At 35.4% G+C, this 16,375-nt stretch overlaps 1 protein-coding gene across 16 annotated transcripts in view; it reads right to left on the bottom strand.

Moving 5' to 3' along the window:
* LOC310641440 (scavenger receptor cysteine-rich domain-containing protein DMBT1-like) overlaps positions 1-16,375 on the bottom strand; it is an 83,206-nt gene that overhangs the window by 29,888 nt on the left and 36,943 nt on the right. For 10 of the 16 annotated variants that reach the window (XM_083364495.1, XM_083364509.1, XM_083364494.1 and 7 more), the window contains 19 exons: positions 15,810-16,121; positions 15,129-15,158; positions 14,417-14,461; positions 13,485-13,823; positions 13,323-13,361; positions 12,812-12,841; positions 11,946-11,975; positions 11,263-11,574; positions 10,582-10,611; positions 9,870-9,914; positions 8,851-9,189; positions 8,689-8,727; positions 8,178-8,207; positions 7,312-7,341; positions 6,628-6,939; positions 5,947-5,976; positions 5,235-5,279; positions 2,735-3,073; positions 2,569-2,607 (listed from right to left, as the gene is read on the bottom strand). In XM_083364495.1, the coding sequence (XP_083220621.1) occupies positions 2,569-2,607; positions 2,735-3,073; positions 5,235-5,279; positions 5,947-5,976; positions 6,628-6,939; positions 7,312-7,341; positions 8,178-8,207; positions 8,689-8,727; positions 8,851-9,189; positions 9,870-9,914; positions 10,582-10,611; positions 11,263-11,574; positions 11,946-11,975; positions 12,812-12,841; positions 13,323-13,361; positions 13,485-13,823; positions 14,417-14,461; positions 15,129-15,158; positions 15,810-16,121 (2,415 nt within the window). Of the gene's footprint in view, positions 1-1,373; positions 1,686-2,058; positions 2,089-2,568; positions 2,608-2,734; positions 3,074-5,234; positions 5,280-5,946; positions 5,977-6,627; positions 6,940-7,311; positions 7,342-8,177; positions 8,208-8,688; positions 8,728-8,850; positions 9,190-9,869; positions 9,915-10,581; positions 10,612-11,262; positions 11,575-11,945; positions 11,976-12,811; positions 12,842-13,322; positions 13,362-13,484; positions 13,824-14,416; positions 14,462-15,128; positions 15,159-15,809; positions 16,122-16,375 lie in introns of all 16 variants that reach the window. The other 6 variants (XM_083364500.1, XM_083364508.1, XM_083364504.1 and 3 more) reach the window with 5 other exon arrangements.

Below are 16,375 nucleotides of genomic sequence, written 5' to 3'. Positions count from 1 at the left end.
TCCAGAACAAAACTTTCCATAATTCAGTGCTTTCACTTTAATTGAATCCTTATTTAAATCAAACAAATGATAATCTTTCTTTCTTATATTCATATATTTTTCAATGATTTGCTGAAAAGCCAAATTCCAATTTTCACAGCACATGCATAGCATAAAGGCTCACTTTATTTCACAAATTGTAGTTAGAGTGAAAGGGACGCTGTGGCTCAGTGGGTTAGGACGCTGAGCTTGTCGATCAGAAGATCGGTAGTTTGGCGGTTCGAATCCCGAGTGCCGCGTAACAGAGTGAGCGCCTGTTACTCGTCCCAGCTTCTGCCAACCTAGCAGTTCAAAAGCACGTAAAAATGCAAGTAGAAAAATAGGGACCACTACAGTGGGAAGGTAACAGCGTTCCGTGCGCCTTTGGCATCTAGTCATGCCGGCCACATGACCACAGAGACATCCTCGGACAAGCGCTGGCTCTTCGGCTTTGAAACGGAGATGAGCACCGGCCCCTAGAGTCGGAAACGACTAGCACGCACGTGCGGGGGAACCTTTACCTTTACCTTTACCTTAGTTAGAGTGAAAAGAATAAAAAAAGGAAGTTGGATGAATCTTATTTATTTCTGTGCTAATAAAGATGTTATTGGTTCTATTTCCCATTAAATTATACAGTTTTGGTCTTAGGTAATAACAGAAATTTAAGCAATTACCTATAGGTGGTGGTGTGGTGACAGCAGGACCTGAAAATAGAAGAAATAACTTCTGTCTGGGTGAAGGTGACAGCATATTGATGATGATCAGTTAATGAGGTGTCGTGATATTGCCAGTATTATTATCATCATAATTTCCTTTGTATTTTTTACTCTTTAGTTTGATACAATAAAGTAAAATGAAACGGGTATAGCAAATGTGAGTGAAAGTATTGAAACTGATGCCTGTTGCTTTTCAATATTGATACTACAGGTAGTCCTCATTTACTGACTGCAACTGAGTCTACCAACTCCATCATTAAGTGTGGTGGTTGTTAAGCATGTTAAGTGCTTTAATCAAATTTGTTTAAAGATAATGCGATAACTCACTGAAACTTGCATAACAAGGCCTTAAATCATTGAATGTTCAATAATAAATGCACTTTTTCTACCGAGACCCATTATCAATGAAGATGGTCTGAAATCTTTACACATAAGAGCAATTAGGACCCTTTGCGATCCCATTCAAGACCTCCTGGTTAGATGAGGACATGGCTTTCTGGCTTTTTGATGATATCTTTCTACCTGGCAACAGTTACCTTACATTGATACCTGATTTTTAAATTATTTTTTCATGGTGTTTTGATAATGTAAACCAGGTAAAAATATCACATAACTTGAAAATTGAGCGGTTTAGATTACCTGAGCAAATGACCCCAGCATCTTCCTTGTGGAGACAGTTATGAAAGCCCCAAGGGTTATGAGCGCATTCTTCAAGAGAGGATTCGTTCCCTTTGCACTTCAGCTCATCCAGGAAGATGCTGCCAGTTCCTTCCCCAAACGCAGCCTTTGTTAGGGCTTCGACGGCCTCTCCACAGGAAAGCTGTCTACACACAACCTGTACGTCATTCATGTCCCAGCCATCATCACAAATTGTTCCCCAGCTTCCATTGTAAAAGACCTCAATTCGACCACGACATTTGTCTTTTCCATTCACCAGTCTCAGAGATTTTTCTTGAAAGGAAAACAAGTAAATATTGGAATTTTCCCCTCAGATATCTAATTTCTAGAATTCTTTTATTTCTAAACAGAGAGGAATCACCTCCGTTGTTCTGTTTTGTCCATAGAATACATTAATGACAGTCAATTTTATTCAAGTCAGATTATTTTTTGATTTAATTTGGTTCTATCAGAACAGTTTGACATTGCTGTTTTAGGGAGTGCCCCAGAAAAACGTATAAAATAAAACACTTTGAAAAATGCATTTGCTCAAATAAAACATCAGATTCAAGGTTCTATAATACAACGTATTAAAGACACAAAAGAATACGTTTGCAGTATAATGTCTTAGATCATGATGATTAGAAAATTATCCAAATGTAAATACCTGGGACTTCGGATGTAGTTTTTGTGGGAGCTACAGAAACCGAAAGAAAAGAAATAGCTGAGTTTGATAAATGAAGAAAGGAAAGGAAAAGAGACACAAGAATCTGATAGTTTAATTGTTTCTCTACAGAATCACTTTAATTATTCTCAGGAATATTCTGCAAGCCTATCTATTAAAACCAGAAAATATAGTTTAGAATATATGACCTTTTATTTACAGCATACACAGAGCCTTCACAATGAAACTCTAGTATGCTAATTTTCACAGAGAGGCTCCTAACGGCAGGAATTTAAAAATAATGATTTGGGTTTCAGTGAAAATAAATCTGAGGCATAACACATACGTTTCATAGAACAGATGTCGCTGACTTTTTATATTACTAAATAACATTATTCATGAATTTCAGTATTTCCTAATTGTATTACTAATTTCATGATACATTCTTCTATGCAAAATGAGATCATTTCTCAAATACACTATTTACTGTTTGCAAAGACAACTGATACTTACTAGGTATAATGGGATTCTTTGTTGTAAGGGAAACTGTTTCTATGAAAAAAAGCAAAAAAAAAAAAAAGAAAGTAAGCTCCTCCTCTGAGTGATACGGAGGTATTCATATTTTGCTACGAAGGCTGCTATGAAATCATTTTACACTAACAACGATGGCGATGGTTACCTGAGCAAATGACCCCAGCGTCTTCCTTGTGGCCACACCGATGATTTCCCCAGCCTGGATTGGAGCACTCTTCTATAGACGATTCATTCCCTTTACACTGAACATTTTCTAGGAGGATGTTGCCAGTGCCTTGCCCAAAATAGGCTTCACTGGTGGCCTCCATAACTTCTCCACAGGCAAGTTGTCTGCAAACAACCTTTGCATCTTCTACGTCCCAACCGTCATCACAGACTGTTCCCCAGTTCCCATTGTAGAAGATTTCAAGCCGACCCTGGCACCTGTTTTTTCCATTCGTCAACCTTACAGTCAACGAGCTTGTTGTCATTGCCAGTGCACTTTCTGCAAATGTCAAAAGAATATAAACAGCATTTTTCCCCCAATGACATCTTACGTTGACTCTTTAAGGGTTCATTTTAAAAAGGCATATGAGTATTTCTCAACCTGATGGTTTTTTTTGTCAGATAATATTCCGTGTCTGTGTGTCTATGTGCCTGCATGCGTTTGTGTGTGTGTACAACTCTAGATCTTGTGACTCTTTACATAAATGGGGTTGAATAGATTTAAGAGGACTGGCCGCAACTGCTACCCAATCTACAAATTTTTGGTGATTTCCTTGGATCTTCCAAAAATTATTTTGTATATTTGAATGATATCTTTGAGCTTCCTTACCCCTGAATACCGGAGATCAAAAACTCGTTATTCTTCAAGGGAGATTATTAAATCTAGAGGGTTATGATTTGTTATTTGGTTGGCATGCATATCTATTATATGATAAAAAGGTGGATAACGTGTTTAAGATACATATATTAAGGTATGATCTGTTGCGAGTCTGGAAAAAGTATAGACATAAGTTAAATTATAAGATACCAATTTGGACAATACTCAAACATGCAATAGAAAATATAAACGTGGGATTTAAACATGATGAGACTACATATAAGCAAATCTTATATGTATGGCAATTAAAGCCATATAATATTTTAAAAGAAGAAAAGATTGTACAAACTTGGTTCCAGTATGGGCAGTTACAGGCAAGATGGAAAGAGGATCAGAAAGTTGGTTTTTCGATGACTGATGAAAATTTGGTAAAACAAATTAGAGATCAAGGTCAAGCACATATAAAAAGGATATATAATGCATTGATAGAAACTGACTCAGAAACGGAACTTGTTAAAGATTGTATGATAAAGTGGGCCCAGAATTTTCAAGAGGTTATAACAATGGATACTTGGGAAAAGATTTGGGTTAGAAATGTAAAATTTACACAGGCCCAAAATTTAAGGGAGAATTTTTATAAAATGTTTTATAGGTGGCATTTAGATCCTAAAAAACTAGCAAGTATGTATCCGAACTGTCAGCCCAAATGCTGGAGGTGTGGTTGCGAGGATGCAACGTATTTTCATATATGGTGGACTTGTAAAAAAGTTAAAGCTTTTTGGATTAAAATCTGGTGGAATATGCAAAAGATATTTAAGAAAAGGATAAAGTTTTCTCCGCAGTTGTTTTTGTTGGGTATTATTACAGATGCCACTGTTATAGACACTAAATTGATGTTGAATCTAATCACGGCAGCAAGACTTTTAGTAGCGCAATATTGGAAGAAGGAGGAACTGCCGACTGTAGAAGAGTGGACTTTGAAAGTTTCTAACTTGGCGGAAATGGCAAAGATTTCAGCATATTTGAAAGAACAATCGTAACAGAGATATATTGTGGAATGGAGAAGATGGATTGAATATATTCAGAATAAATACGGGACTAAAAAGTTTCATCTAGCATTTGAATAACTAGTGGATTTTTATGATGTATAATTAGTTATTAAGGGACGTGGTGGCTCAGTGGGTTAGGACGCTGAGCTTGTCGATCTGAAGGTCAGCAGTTTGGCGGGTCGAATCCCGAGTGCCACGTAACAGAGTGAGCGCCTGTTACTCATCCCAGCTTCTGCCAACCTAGCAGTTCGAAAGCACGTAAAAATGCAAGTAGAAAAATAGGGACCACTACGGTGGGAAGGTAACAGCGTTCCGTGCGCCTTTGGCGTCTAGTCATGCCGGCCACATGACCACGGACACGTCCTCGGACAAGCGCTGGCTCTTCGGCTTTGAAACGGAGATGAGCACCGGCCCCTAGAGTTGGAAACGACTAGCACACATGTGCGGGGGAACCTTTACCTTTACCTTAATTATTTATTTGTTATTTCATTAATATTATGACTATGTAGAATTAAAGTGCGATAGAATTTAATGTTTTATTTTTGTTGTTAGCATATATTAGCTTATGTTTGTATCACTATACCCTGTATTCAGCTCTGGGAAGTCGGGGAGGGGGAAGGGGAGGGTTAGGGAGGGGGGAGGGGGGAGTTTTTTGTATTTAAAAATGTTTGTAAAACTTTTTAATAAAAAAACACAACTCGTTATTCTTAACATCATTGTGGAATAAGAGATGAACATTTCATCTGAGATATCTAATTTCTAGAATATAATAATATAATATATATAATAAATACCTCTTCTTTCCTGCGTAGTCAGCTCTGCGGAGAGCGTAGAAAGTTCTGACAAAACCAGAAAATTAATGTTCTATGACTCAGAAACTTTACCAGGACTTATTTTCTATTATGGGTGTATAAAGATAACACTGGGGGAAAAAACATTCTCTTGGTTTTCCAGTTCCTCTCAGTCTGTTTGTGCTTCCTACATATTACTTGTTATCAGGTTCAATCTTTGTTCATTCTCTTTGACCAAATCACTTCATGATACTGCTTTTGTACTAATCAGCCTAATTAATTTGGTTCCCAATCATTAAGGACATTGATAGTACTGCTTAACCAGAAACAATTTTTAAATACCTCAAAGGCACAGAATATTTTACATATTATTTATTAAAGCCATATGCCACATCGCTTCCAGAACAAAACTTTCCATAATTCACTGCTTTCACGTTAATGAATCCTTATTTAAATCAAACTAATGATAATCTTTCTTTCTTATATTCATATATTTTTCAATGATTTGCTGAAAAGCCAAATTCCAATTCTCACAGCACATGCATAGCATAAAGGCTCACTTTATTTCACAAATTGTAGTTAGAGTGAAAAGAATAAAAAAAGGAAGTTAGATGAATCTTATTTATCTCTGTGCTAATAAAGACATTATTGGTTCTATTTCCCATTAAATTATACAGTTTTGGTCTTAGGTAATAACAGAAATTTAAGCAATTACCTATAGGTGGTGGTGTGGTGACAGCAGGACCTGAAAATAGAAGAAATAACTTCTGTCTGGGTGAAGGTGACAGCATATTGATGATGATCAATTATGAGATTTTGTGATATTGCCAGTATTGTTATCATCATAATTTCTTTTATATTTTTTTATTCTTTAGTTTGATACAATAAAGTAAAATAAAAAAGGTATAGTAAATGTGAGTGAAAGTATTGAAACTGATGCCTGTTGCTTTTCAATATTGATACTACAGGTAGTCCTCATTTACTGACTGCAACTGTGTCTACCAACTCCATCATTAAGTGTGGTGGTTGTTAAGCATGTTAAGCGCTTTAATCAAATTTATTTAAAGATAATGCGATAACTCACTGAAACCTGCATAACAAGGCCTTAAATCATTGAATGTTCAATAATAAATGCACTTTTTCTACCGAGACCCATTATCAATGAAGATGGTCTGAAATCTTTACACATAAGAGCAATTAGGACCCTTTGCGATCCCATTCAAGACCTCCTGGTTAGATGAGGACATGGCTTTTTGGCTTTTTGATGATATCTTTCTACCTGGCAACAGTTACCTTACATTGATACCTGATTTTTAAATTATTTTTTCATGGTGTTTTGATAATGTAAACCAGGTAAAAATATCACATAACTTGAAAATTGAGCGGTTTAGATTACCTGAGCAAATGACCCCAGCATCTTCCTTGTGGAGACAGTTATGAAAGCCCCAAGGGTTATGAGCGCATTCTTCAAGAGAGGATTCGTTCCCTTTGCACTTCAGCTCATCCAGGAAGATGCTGCCAGTTCCTTCCCCAAACGCAGCCTTTGTTAGGGCTTCGACGGCCTCTCCACAGGAAAGCTGTCTACACACAACCTGTGCGTCATTCATGTCCCAGCCATCATCACAAATTGTTCCCCAGCTTCCACTGTAAAAGACCTCAATTCGACCACGACATTTGTCTTCTCCATTCACCAGTCTCAGAGATTTTTCTTCAAAGGAAAACAAGTAAATATTGGAATTTTCCCATCAGATATCTAATTTCTAGAATTCTTTTATTTCTAAACAGAGAGAAATCACCTCTGTTGTTCTGTTTTGTCCATAGAATACATTAATGACAGTCAATTTTATTCAAGTCAGATTATTTTTTGATTTAGTTGGGTTCTATCAGAACAGTTTGACATTGCTGTTTTAGGGAGTGCCCCAGAAAAACTTTTAAAATAAAACACTTTGAAAAATGTATTTGCTTAAATAAAACATCAGATTCAAGGTTCTATAATACAACGTATTAAAGACACAAAAGAATACATTTGCAGTGTAATGACTAGATCATGATGATTAGAAAATTATCCAAATGTAAATACCTGGGACTTCGGATGTAGTTTTTGTGGGAGCTACAGAAACCAAAAGAAAAGAAATAGCTGAGTTTGATAAATGAAGAAAGGAAAGGAAAAGAGACACAAGAATCTGATAGTTTAATTGTTTCTCTACAGAATCACTTTAATTATTCTCAGGAATATTCTGCAAGCCCAGTGCTTTTTTTGTAAAAGAAAAAGGTGCCGGAACTCACACGTGTCATACAACCCGCCTTGCCTACCCTACAAGGTTCCATCCAAAAAAGGTGCCGGAACTCCGTTCTGAGCGTTCTATCAGAAAAAAAGCCCTGCGCAAGCCTATCTATTAAAATCAGAAAATATAGTTTAGTTTTTATTTACAGCATACACAGAGCCTTCATAGTGAAACTCTGGTATGCTAATTTTCACAGAGAGGCTCCTAACGGCAGGAATTTAAAAATAATGATTCGGTTTTCATTGAAAATAAATCTGAGGCATAACACATCTGGAGCAGTTGGATGTGATACACTTAGTGCAGTAACAGGTCTAGTAGTTGGATGCCGAGTATTTAGTGCCCAAATTGGTAATAAATAGAGCAAATATAATTTAAAATTAGGACTGAAAATAATTTTAAATGCAAAAAATGGGAGGTTATTTTAGGGCAGACATGTCAAACTCGCAACAACACGGAATTTTTTCCCCATTGCAGGCAATTGGGTGGGCAGGGTTTCCTCGTCATGCGTCCGACCCACGGGCCAGCAGTATGACACCCCTATTTTATGGAGTACACCAGAAAAACTTATAAAATAAAACAATGTGTTAAACACACAAAAGAATACGTTTGCAGTATAATGTCTTAGATCATGTTGATTAGAAAATTATCCAAATGTAAATACCTGGGACTTCGGATGTAGTTTTTGTGGGAGCTACAGAAACCAAAAGAAAAGAAATAGCTGAGTTTGATAAATGAAGAAAGGAAAGGAAAAGAGACACAAGAATCTGATAGTTTAATTGTTTCTCTACAGAATCACTTTAATTATTCTCAGGAATATTCTGCAAGCCTATCTATTAAAACCAGAAAATATAGTTTACAATATATGACCTTTTATTTACAGCATACACAGAGCCTTCACAATGAAACTCTAGTATGCTAATTTTCACAGAGAGGCTCCTAACGGCAGGAATTTAAAAATAATGATTCGGTTTTCAGTGAAAATAAATCAGAGGCATAACACATACGTTTCATAGAACAGATGTCACTGACTTTTTTATATTACTAAATAATATTATTCAGGAATTTCAGTATTTCCTAATTGTATTACTAATTTCATGATACATTCTTCTATGCAAAATGAGATCATTTCTCAAATACACTATTTACTGTTTGCAAAGACAACCGATACTTACTAGGTATAATGGGATTCTTTGTTGTAAGGGAAACTGTTTCTATGAAAAAAAGCAAAAAAAAAAGAAAGTAAGCTCCTCCTCTGAGTGATACGGAGGTATTCATATTTTGCTACGAAGGCTCCTATGAAATCATTTTACACTAACAACGATGGCGATGGTTACCTGAGCAAATGACCCCAGCGTCTTCCTTGTGGCCACACCGATGATTTCCCCAGCCTGGATTGGAGCACTCTTCTATAGACGATTCATTCCCTTTACACTGAACATTTTCTAGGAGGATGTTGCCAGTGCCTTGCCCAAAATAGGCTTCACTGGTGGCCTCCATAACTTCTCCACAGGCAAGTTGTCTGCAAACAACCTTTGCATCTTCTAAGTCCCAACCGTCATCACAGACTGTTCCCCAGTTCCCATTGTAGAAGATTTCAAGCCGACCCTGGCATCTGTTTTTTCCATTCGTCAACCTTACAGTCAACGAGCTTGTTGTCGTTGCCAGTGCACTTTCTGCAATTGTCAAAAGAATATAAACAGCATTTTTCCCCCAATGACACCTTACGTTGACTCTTTGAGGGTTCATTTTAAAAAGGCATATGAGTATTTCTCAACCTGATGGTTTTTTGTCAGATAAGATTCCGTGTCTGTGTGTCTATCTGTATGCATGCATTTGTGTGTGTGTACAACTCTAAATCTTGTGACCCTTTACATAAATGGGGTTGAATAGATTTAAGAGGACTGGCCACAACTGCTACCCAATCTACAAATTTTGGGTGATTTCCTTGGATCTTCCAAAAATTATTTTGTATATTTGAATGATATCTTTGAGCTTCCTTACCCCTGAATACCGGAGATCAAAAACTCGTTATTCTTTACAACATTGTGGAATAAAAGATGAACATTTCATCTGAGATATCTAATTTCTAGAATATAATAATATAATAATATAATATAATATAATATAATATAATATAATATAATATAATATAATATAATATAATATAATATAATATAATATAATATAATATAATATAATATAATATAATATAATTAATATAATATAATATAATATAATATAATATAATATAATATAATATAATATAATATAATATAATATAATATAATATAATATAATATAATATAATATAACATAATATAATATAATATAATATAATATATATAATAAATACCTCTTCTTTCCTGCGTATTCAGCTCTGCGGAGAGTGTAGAAAGTTCTGACAAAAACAGAAAATTAATGTTATATGACTCAGAAACTTTGCCAGGACTTATTTTCTATTATGGGTGTATAAAGATAACACTGGGGGAAAAAACATTCTCTTGGTTTTCCAGTTCCTCTCAGTCTGTTTGTGCTTCCTACATATTACTTGTTATCAGGTTCAATCTTTGTTCATTCTCTTTGACCAAATCACTTCATGATACTGCTTTTGTACTAATCAGCCTAATTAATTTGGTTCCCAATCATTAAGGACATTGATAGTACTGCTTAACCAGAAACAATTTTTAAATACCTCAAAGGCACAGAATATTTTACATATTATTTATTAAAGCCATATGCCACATCGCTTCCAGAACAAAACTTTCCATAATTCACTGCTTTCACGTTAATGAATCCTTATTTAAATCAAACTAATGATAATCTTTCTTTCTTATATTCATATATTTTTCAATGATTTGCTGAAAAGCCAAATTCCAATTCTCACAGCACATGCATAGCATAAAGGCTCACTTTATTTCACAAATTGCAGTTTGAGTGAAAAGAATAAAAAAAGGAAGTTGGATGAATCTTATTTATCCCTGTGCTAATAAAGACATTATTGGTTCTATTTCCCATTAAATTATACAGTTTTGGTCTTAGGTAATAACAGAAATTTAAGCAATTACCTATAGGTGGTGGTGTGGTGACAGCAGGACCTGAAAATAGAAGAAATAACGTCTGTCTGGGTGAAGGTGACAGCATATTGATGATGACCAGTTAATGAGGTTTCGTGATATTGCCAGTATTATTACCATCATAATTTCCTTTGTATTTTTTACTCTTTAGCTTGATACAATAAAGTAAAATAAAAAAGGTATAGCAAATGTGAGTGAAAGTATTGAAACTGATGCCTGTTGCTTTTCAATATTGATACTACAGGTAGTCCTCATTTACTGACTGCAACTGAGTCTACCAACTCCATCATTAAGTGTGGTGGTTGTTAAGCATGTTAAGCGCTTTAATCAAATTTATTTAAAGATAATGTGATAACTCACTGAAACCTGCATAACGAGGCCTTAAATCATTGAATGTTCAATAATAAATGCACTTTTTCTACCGAGACCCATTATCAATGAAGATGGTCTGAAATCTTTACACATAAGAGCAATTAGGACCCTTTGCGATCCCATTCAAGACCTCCTGGTTAGATGAGGACATGGCTTTCTGGCTTTTTGATGATATCTTTCTACCTGGCAACAGTTACCTTACATTGATACCTGATTTTTAAATTATTTTTTCATGGTGTTTTGATAATGTAAACCAGGTAAAAATATCACATAACTTGAAAATTGAGCGGTTTAGATTACCTGAGCAAATGACCCCAGCATCTTCCTTGTGGAGACAGTTATGAAAGCCCCAAGGGTTATGAGCGCATTCTTCAAGAGAGGATTCGTTCCCTTTGCACTTCAGCTCATCCAGGAAGATGCTGCCAGTTCCTTCCCCAAACGCAGCCTTTGTTAGGGCTTCGACGGCCTCTCCACAGGAAAGCTGTCTACACACAACCTGTGCGTCATTCATGTCCCAGCCATCATCACAAATTGTTCCCCAGCTTCCACTGTAAAAGACCTCAATTCGACCACGACATTTGTCTTCTCCATTCACCAGTCTCAGAGATTTTTCTTCAAAGGAAAACAAGTAAATATTGGAATTTTCCCATCAGATATCTAATTTCTAGAATTCTTTTATTTCTAAACAGAGAGAAATCACCTCTGTTGTTCTGTTTTGTCCATAGAATACATTAATGACAGTCAATTTTATTCAAGTCAGATTATTTTTGATTTAGTTGGGTTCTATCAGAACAGTTTGACATTGCTGTTTTAGGGAGTGCCCCAGAAAAACTTTTAAAATAAAACACTTTGAAAAATGTATTTGCTCAAATAAAACATCAGATTCAAGGTTCTATAATACAACGTATTAAAGACACAAAAGAATACATTTGCAGTGTAATGACTAGATCATGATGATTAGAAAATTATCCAAATGTAAATACCTGGGACTTCGGATGTAGTTTTTGTGGGAGCTACAGAAACCAAAAGAAAAGAAATAGCTGAGTTTGATAAATGAAGAAAGGAAAGGAAAAGAGACACAAGAATCTGATAGTTTAATTGTTTCTCTACAGAATCACTTTAATTATTCTCAGGAATATTCTGCAAGCCCAGTGCTTTTTTTGTAAAAGAAAAAGGTGCCGGAACTCACACGTGTCATACAACCCGCCTTGCCTACCCTACAAGGTTCCATCCAAAAAAGGTGCCGGAACTCCGTTCTGAGCGTTCTATCAGAAAAAAAGCCCTGCGCAAGCCTATCTATTAAAATCAGAAAATATAGTTTAGTTTTTATTTACAGCATACACAGAGCCTTCATAGTGAAACTCTGGTATGCTAATTTTCACAGAGAGGCTCCTAACGGCAGGAATTTAAAAATAATGATTCGGTTTTCATTGAAAATAAATCTGAGGCATAACACATCTGGAGCAGTTGGATGTGATACACTTAGTGCAGTAACAGGTCTAGTAGTTGGATGCCGAGTATTTAGTGCCCAAATTGGTAATAAATAGAGCAAATATAATTTAAAATTAGGACTGAAAATAATTTTAAATGCAAAAAATGGGAGGTTATTTTAGGGCAGACATGTCAAACTCGCAACAACACGGAATTTTTTCCCCATTGCAGGCAATTGGGTGGGCAGGGTTTCCTCGTCATGCGTCCGACCCACGGGCCAGCAGTATGACACCCCTATTTTATGGAGTACACCAGAAAAACTTATAAAATAAAACAATGTGTTAAACACACAAAAGAATACGTTTGCAGTATAATGTCTTAGATCATGTTGATTAGAAAATTATCCAAATGTAAATACCTGGGACTTCGGATGTAGTTTTTGTGGGAGCTACAGAAACCAAAAGAAAAGAAATAGCTGAGTTTGATAAATGAAGAAAGGAAAGGAAAAGAGACACAAGAATCTGATAGTTTAATTGTTTCTCTACAGAATCACTTTAATTATTCTCAGGAATATTCTGCAAGCCTATCTATTAAAACCAGAAAATATAGTTTACAATATATGACCTTTTATTTACAGCATACACAGAGCCTTCACAATGAAACTCTAGTATGCTAATTTTCACAGAGAGGCTCCTAACGGCAGGAATTTAAAAATAATGATTCGGTTTTCAGTGAAAATAAATCAGAGGCATAACACATACGTTTCATAGAACAGATGTCACTGACTTTTTTATATTACTAAATAATATTATTCAGGAATTTCAGTATTTCCTAATTGTATTACTAATTTCATGATACATTCTTCTATGCAAAATGAGATCATTTCTCAAATACACTATTTACTGTTTGCAAAGACAACCGATACTTACTAGGTATAATGGGATTCTTTGTTGTAAGGGAAACTGTTTCTATGAAAAAAAGCAAAAAAAAAAGAAAGTAAGCTCCTCCTCTGAGTGATACGGAGGTATTCATATTTTGCTACGAAGGCTCCTATGAAATCATTTTACACTAACAACGATGGCGATGGTTACCTGAGCAAATGACCCCAGCGTCTTCCTTGTGGCCACACCGATGATTTCCCCAGCCTGGATTGGAGCACTCTTCTATAGACGATTCATTCCCTTTACACTGAACATTTTCTAGGAGGATGTTGCCAGTGCCTTGCCCAAAATAGGCTTCACTGGTGGCCTCCATAACTTCTCCACAGGCAAGTTGTCTGCAAACAACCTTTGCATCTTCTAAGTCCCAACCGTCATCACAGACTGTTCCCCAGTTCCCATTGTAGAAGATTTCAAGCCGACCCTGGCATCTGTTTTTTCCATTCGTCAACCTTACAGTCAACGAGCTTGTTGTCGTTGCCAGTGCACTTTCTGCAATTGTCAAAAGAATATAAGCAGCATTTTCCCCCCAATGACACCTTACGTTGACTCTTTGAGGGTTCATTTTAAAAAGGCATATGAGTATTTCTCAACCTGATGGTTTTTTGTCAGATAAGATTCCGTGTCTGTGTGTCTATGTGTATGCATGCATTTGTGTGTGTGTACAACTCTAAATCTTGTGACCCTTTACATAAATGGGGTTGAATAGATTTAAGAGGACTGGCCACAACTGCTACCCAATCTACAAATTTTGGGTGATTTCCTTGGATCTTCCAAAAATTATTTTGTATATTTGAATGATATCTTTGAGCTTCCTTACCCCTGAATACCGGAGATCAAAAACTCGTTATTCTTTACAACATTGTGGAATAAAAGATGAACATTTCATCTGAGATATCTAATTTCTAGAATATAATAATATAATAATAATATAATATAATATAATATAATATAATATAATATAATATAATATAATATAATATAATATAATATAATATAATATAATATAATATAATATAATATAATATAATATAATAAATATAATATAATATAATATAATATAATATAATATATATAATAAATACCTCTTCTTTCCTGCGTAGTCAGCTCTGCAGAGAGTGTAGAAAGTTCTGACAAAAACAGAAAATTAATGTTATATGACTCAGAAACTTTGCCAGGACTTATTTTCTATTATGGGTGTATAAAGATAACACTGGGGGAAAGAACATTCTCTTGGTTTTCCAGTTCCTCTCAGTCTGTTTGTGCTTCCTACATATTACTTGTTATCAGGTTCAATCTTTGTTCATTCTCTTTGACCAAATCACTTCATGATACTGCTTTTGTACTAATCAGCCTAATTAATTTGGTTCCCAATCATTAAGGACATTGATAGTACTGCTTAACCAGAAACAATTTTTAAATACCTCAAAGGCACAGAATATTTTACATATTATTTATTAAAGCCATATGCCACATCGCTTCCAGAACAAAACTTTCCATAATTCACTGCTTTCACGTTAATGAATCCTTATTTAAATCAAACTAATGATAATCTTTCTTTCTTATATTCATATATTTTTCAATGATTTGCTGAAAAGCCAAATTCCAATTCTCACAGCACATGCATAGCATAAAGGCTCACTTTATTTCACAAATTGCAGTTTGAGTGAAAAGAATAAAAAAAGGAAGTTGGATGAATCTTATTTATCCCTGTGCTAATAAAGACATTATTGGTTCTATTTCCCATTAAATTATACAGTTTTGGTCTTAGGTAATAACAGAAATTTAAGCAATTACCTATAGGTGGTGGTGTGGTGACAGCAGGACCTGAAAATAGAAGAAATAACGTCTGTCTGGGTGAAGGTGACAGCATATTGATGATGATCAGTTAATGAGGTTTCGTGATATTGCCAGTATTATTACCATCATAATTTCCTTTGTATTTTTTACTCTTTAGCTTGATACAATAAAGTAAAATAAAAAAGGTATAGCAAATGTGAGTGAAAGTATTGAAACTGATGCCTGTTGCTTTTCAATATTGATACTACAGGTAGTCCTCATTTACTGACTGCAACTGAGTCTACCAACTCCATCATTAAGTGTGGTGGTTGTTAAGCATGTTAAGCGCTTTAATCAAATTTATTTAAAGATAATGTGATAACTCACTGAAACCTGCATAACGAGGCCTTAAATCATTGAATGTTCAATAATAAATGCACTTTTTCTACCGAGACCCATTATCAATGAAGATGGTCTGAAATCTTTACACATAAGAGCAATTAGGACCCTTTGCGATCCCATTCAAGACCTCCTGGTTAGATGAGGACATGGCTTTCTGGCTTTTTGATGATATCTTTCTACCTGGCAACAGTTACCTTACATTGATACCTGATTTTTAAATTATTTTTTCATGGTGTTTTGATAATGTAAACCAGGTAAAAATATCACATAACTTGAAAATTGAGCGGTTTAGATTACCTGAGCAAATGACCCCAGCATCTTCCTTGTGGAGACAGTTATGAAAGCCCCAAGGGTTATGAGCGCATTCTTCAAGAGAGGATTCGTTCCCTTTGCACTTCAGCTCATCCAGGAAGATGCTGCCAGTTCCTTCCCCAAACGCAGCCTTTGTTAGGGCTTCGACGGCCTCTCCACAGGAAAGCTGTCTACACACAACCTGTGCGTCATTCATGTCCCAGCCATCATCACAAATTGTTCCCCAGCTTCCACTGTAAAAGACCTCAATTCGACCACGACATTTGTCTTCTCCATTCACCAGTCTCAGAGATTTTTCTTGAAAGGAAAACAAGTAAATATTGGAATTTTCCCCTCAGATATCTAATTTCTAGAATTTTTTTATTTCTAAACAGAGAGAAATCACCTCTGTTGTTCTGTTTTGTCCATAGAATACATTAATGACAGTCAATTTTATTCAAGTCAGATTATTTTTTGATTTAGTTGGGTTCTATCAGAACAGTTTGACATTGCTGTTTTAGGGAGTGCCCCAGAAAAACTTTTAAAATAAAACACTTTGAAAAATGTATTTG

Source organism: Vipera ursinii, assembly GCF_947247035.1.
Source record: "Vipera ursinii genome assembly, chromosome: 5".
In the NCBI taxonomy this organism is placed as follows: domain Eukaryota; kingdom Metazoa; phylum Chordata; class Lepidosauria; order Squamata; family Viperidae; genus Vipera; species Vipera ursinii.
Note: the sequence above shows the minus strand (reverse complement) of the source record. Positions and strands in the feature narration are given on the sequence as shown.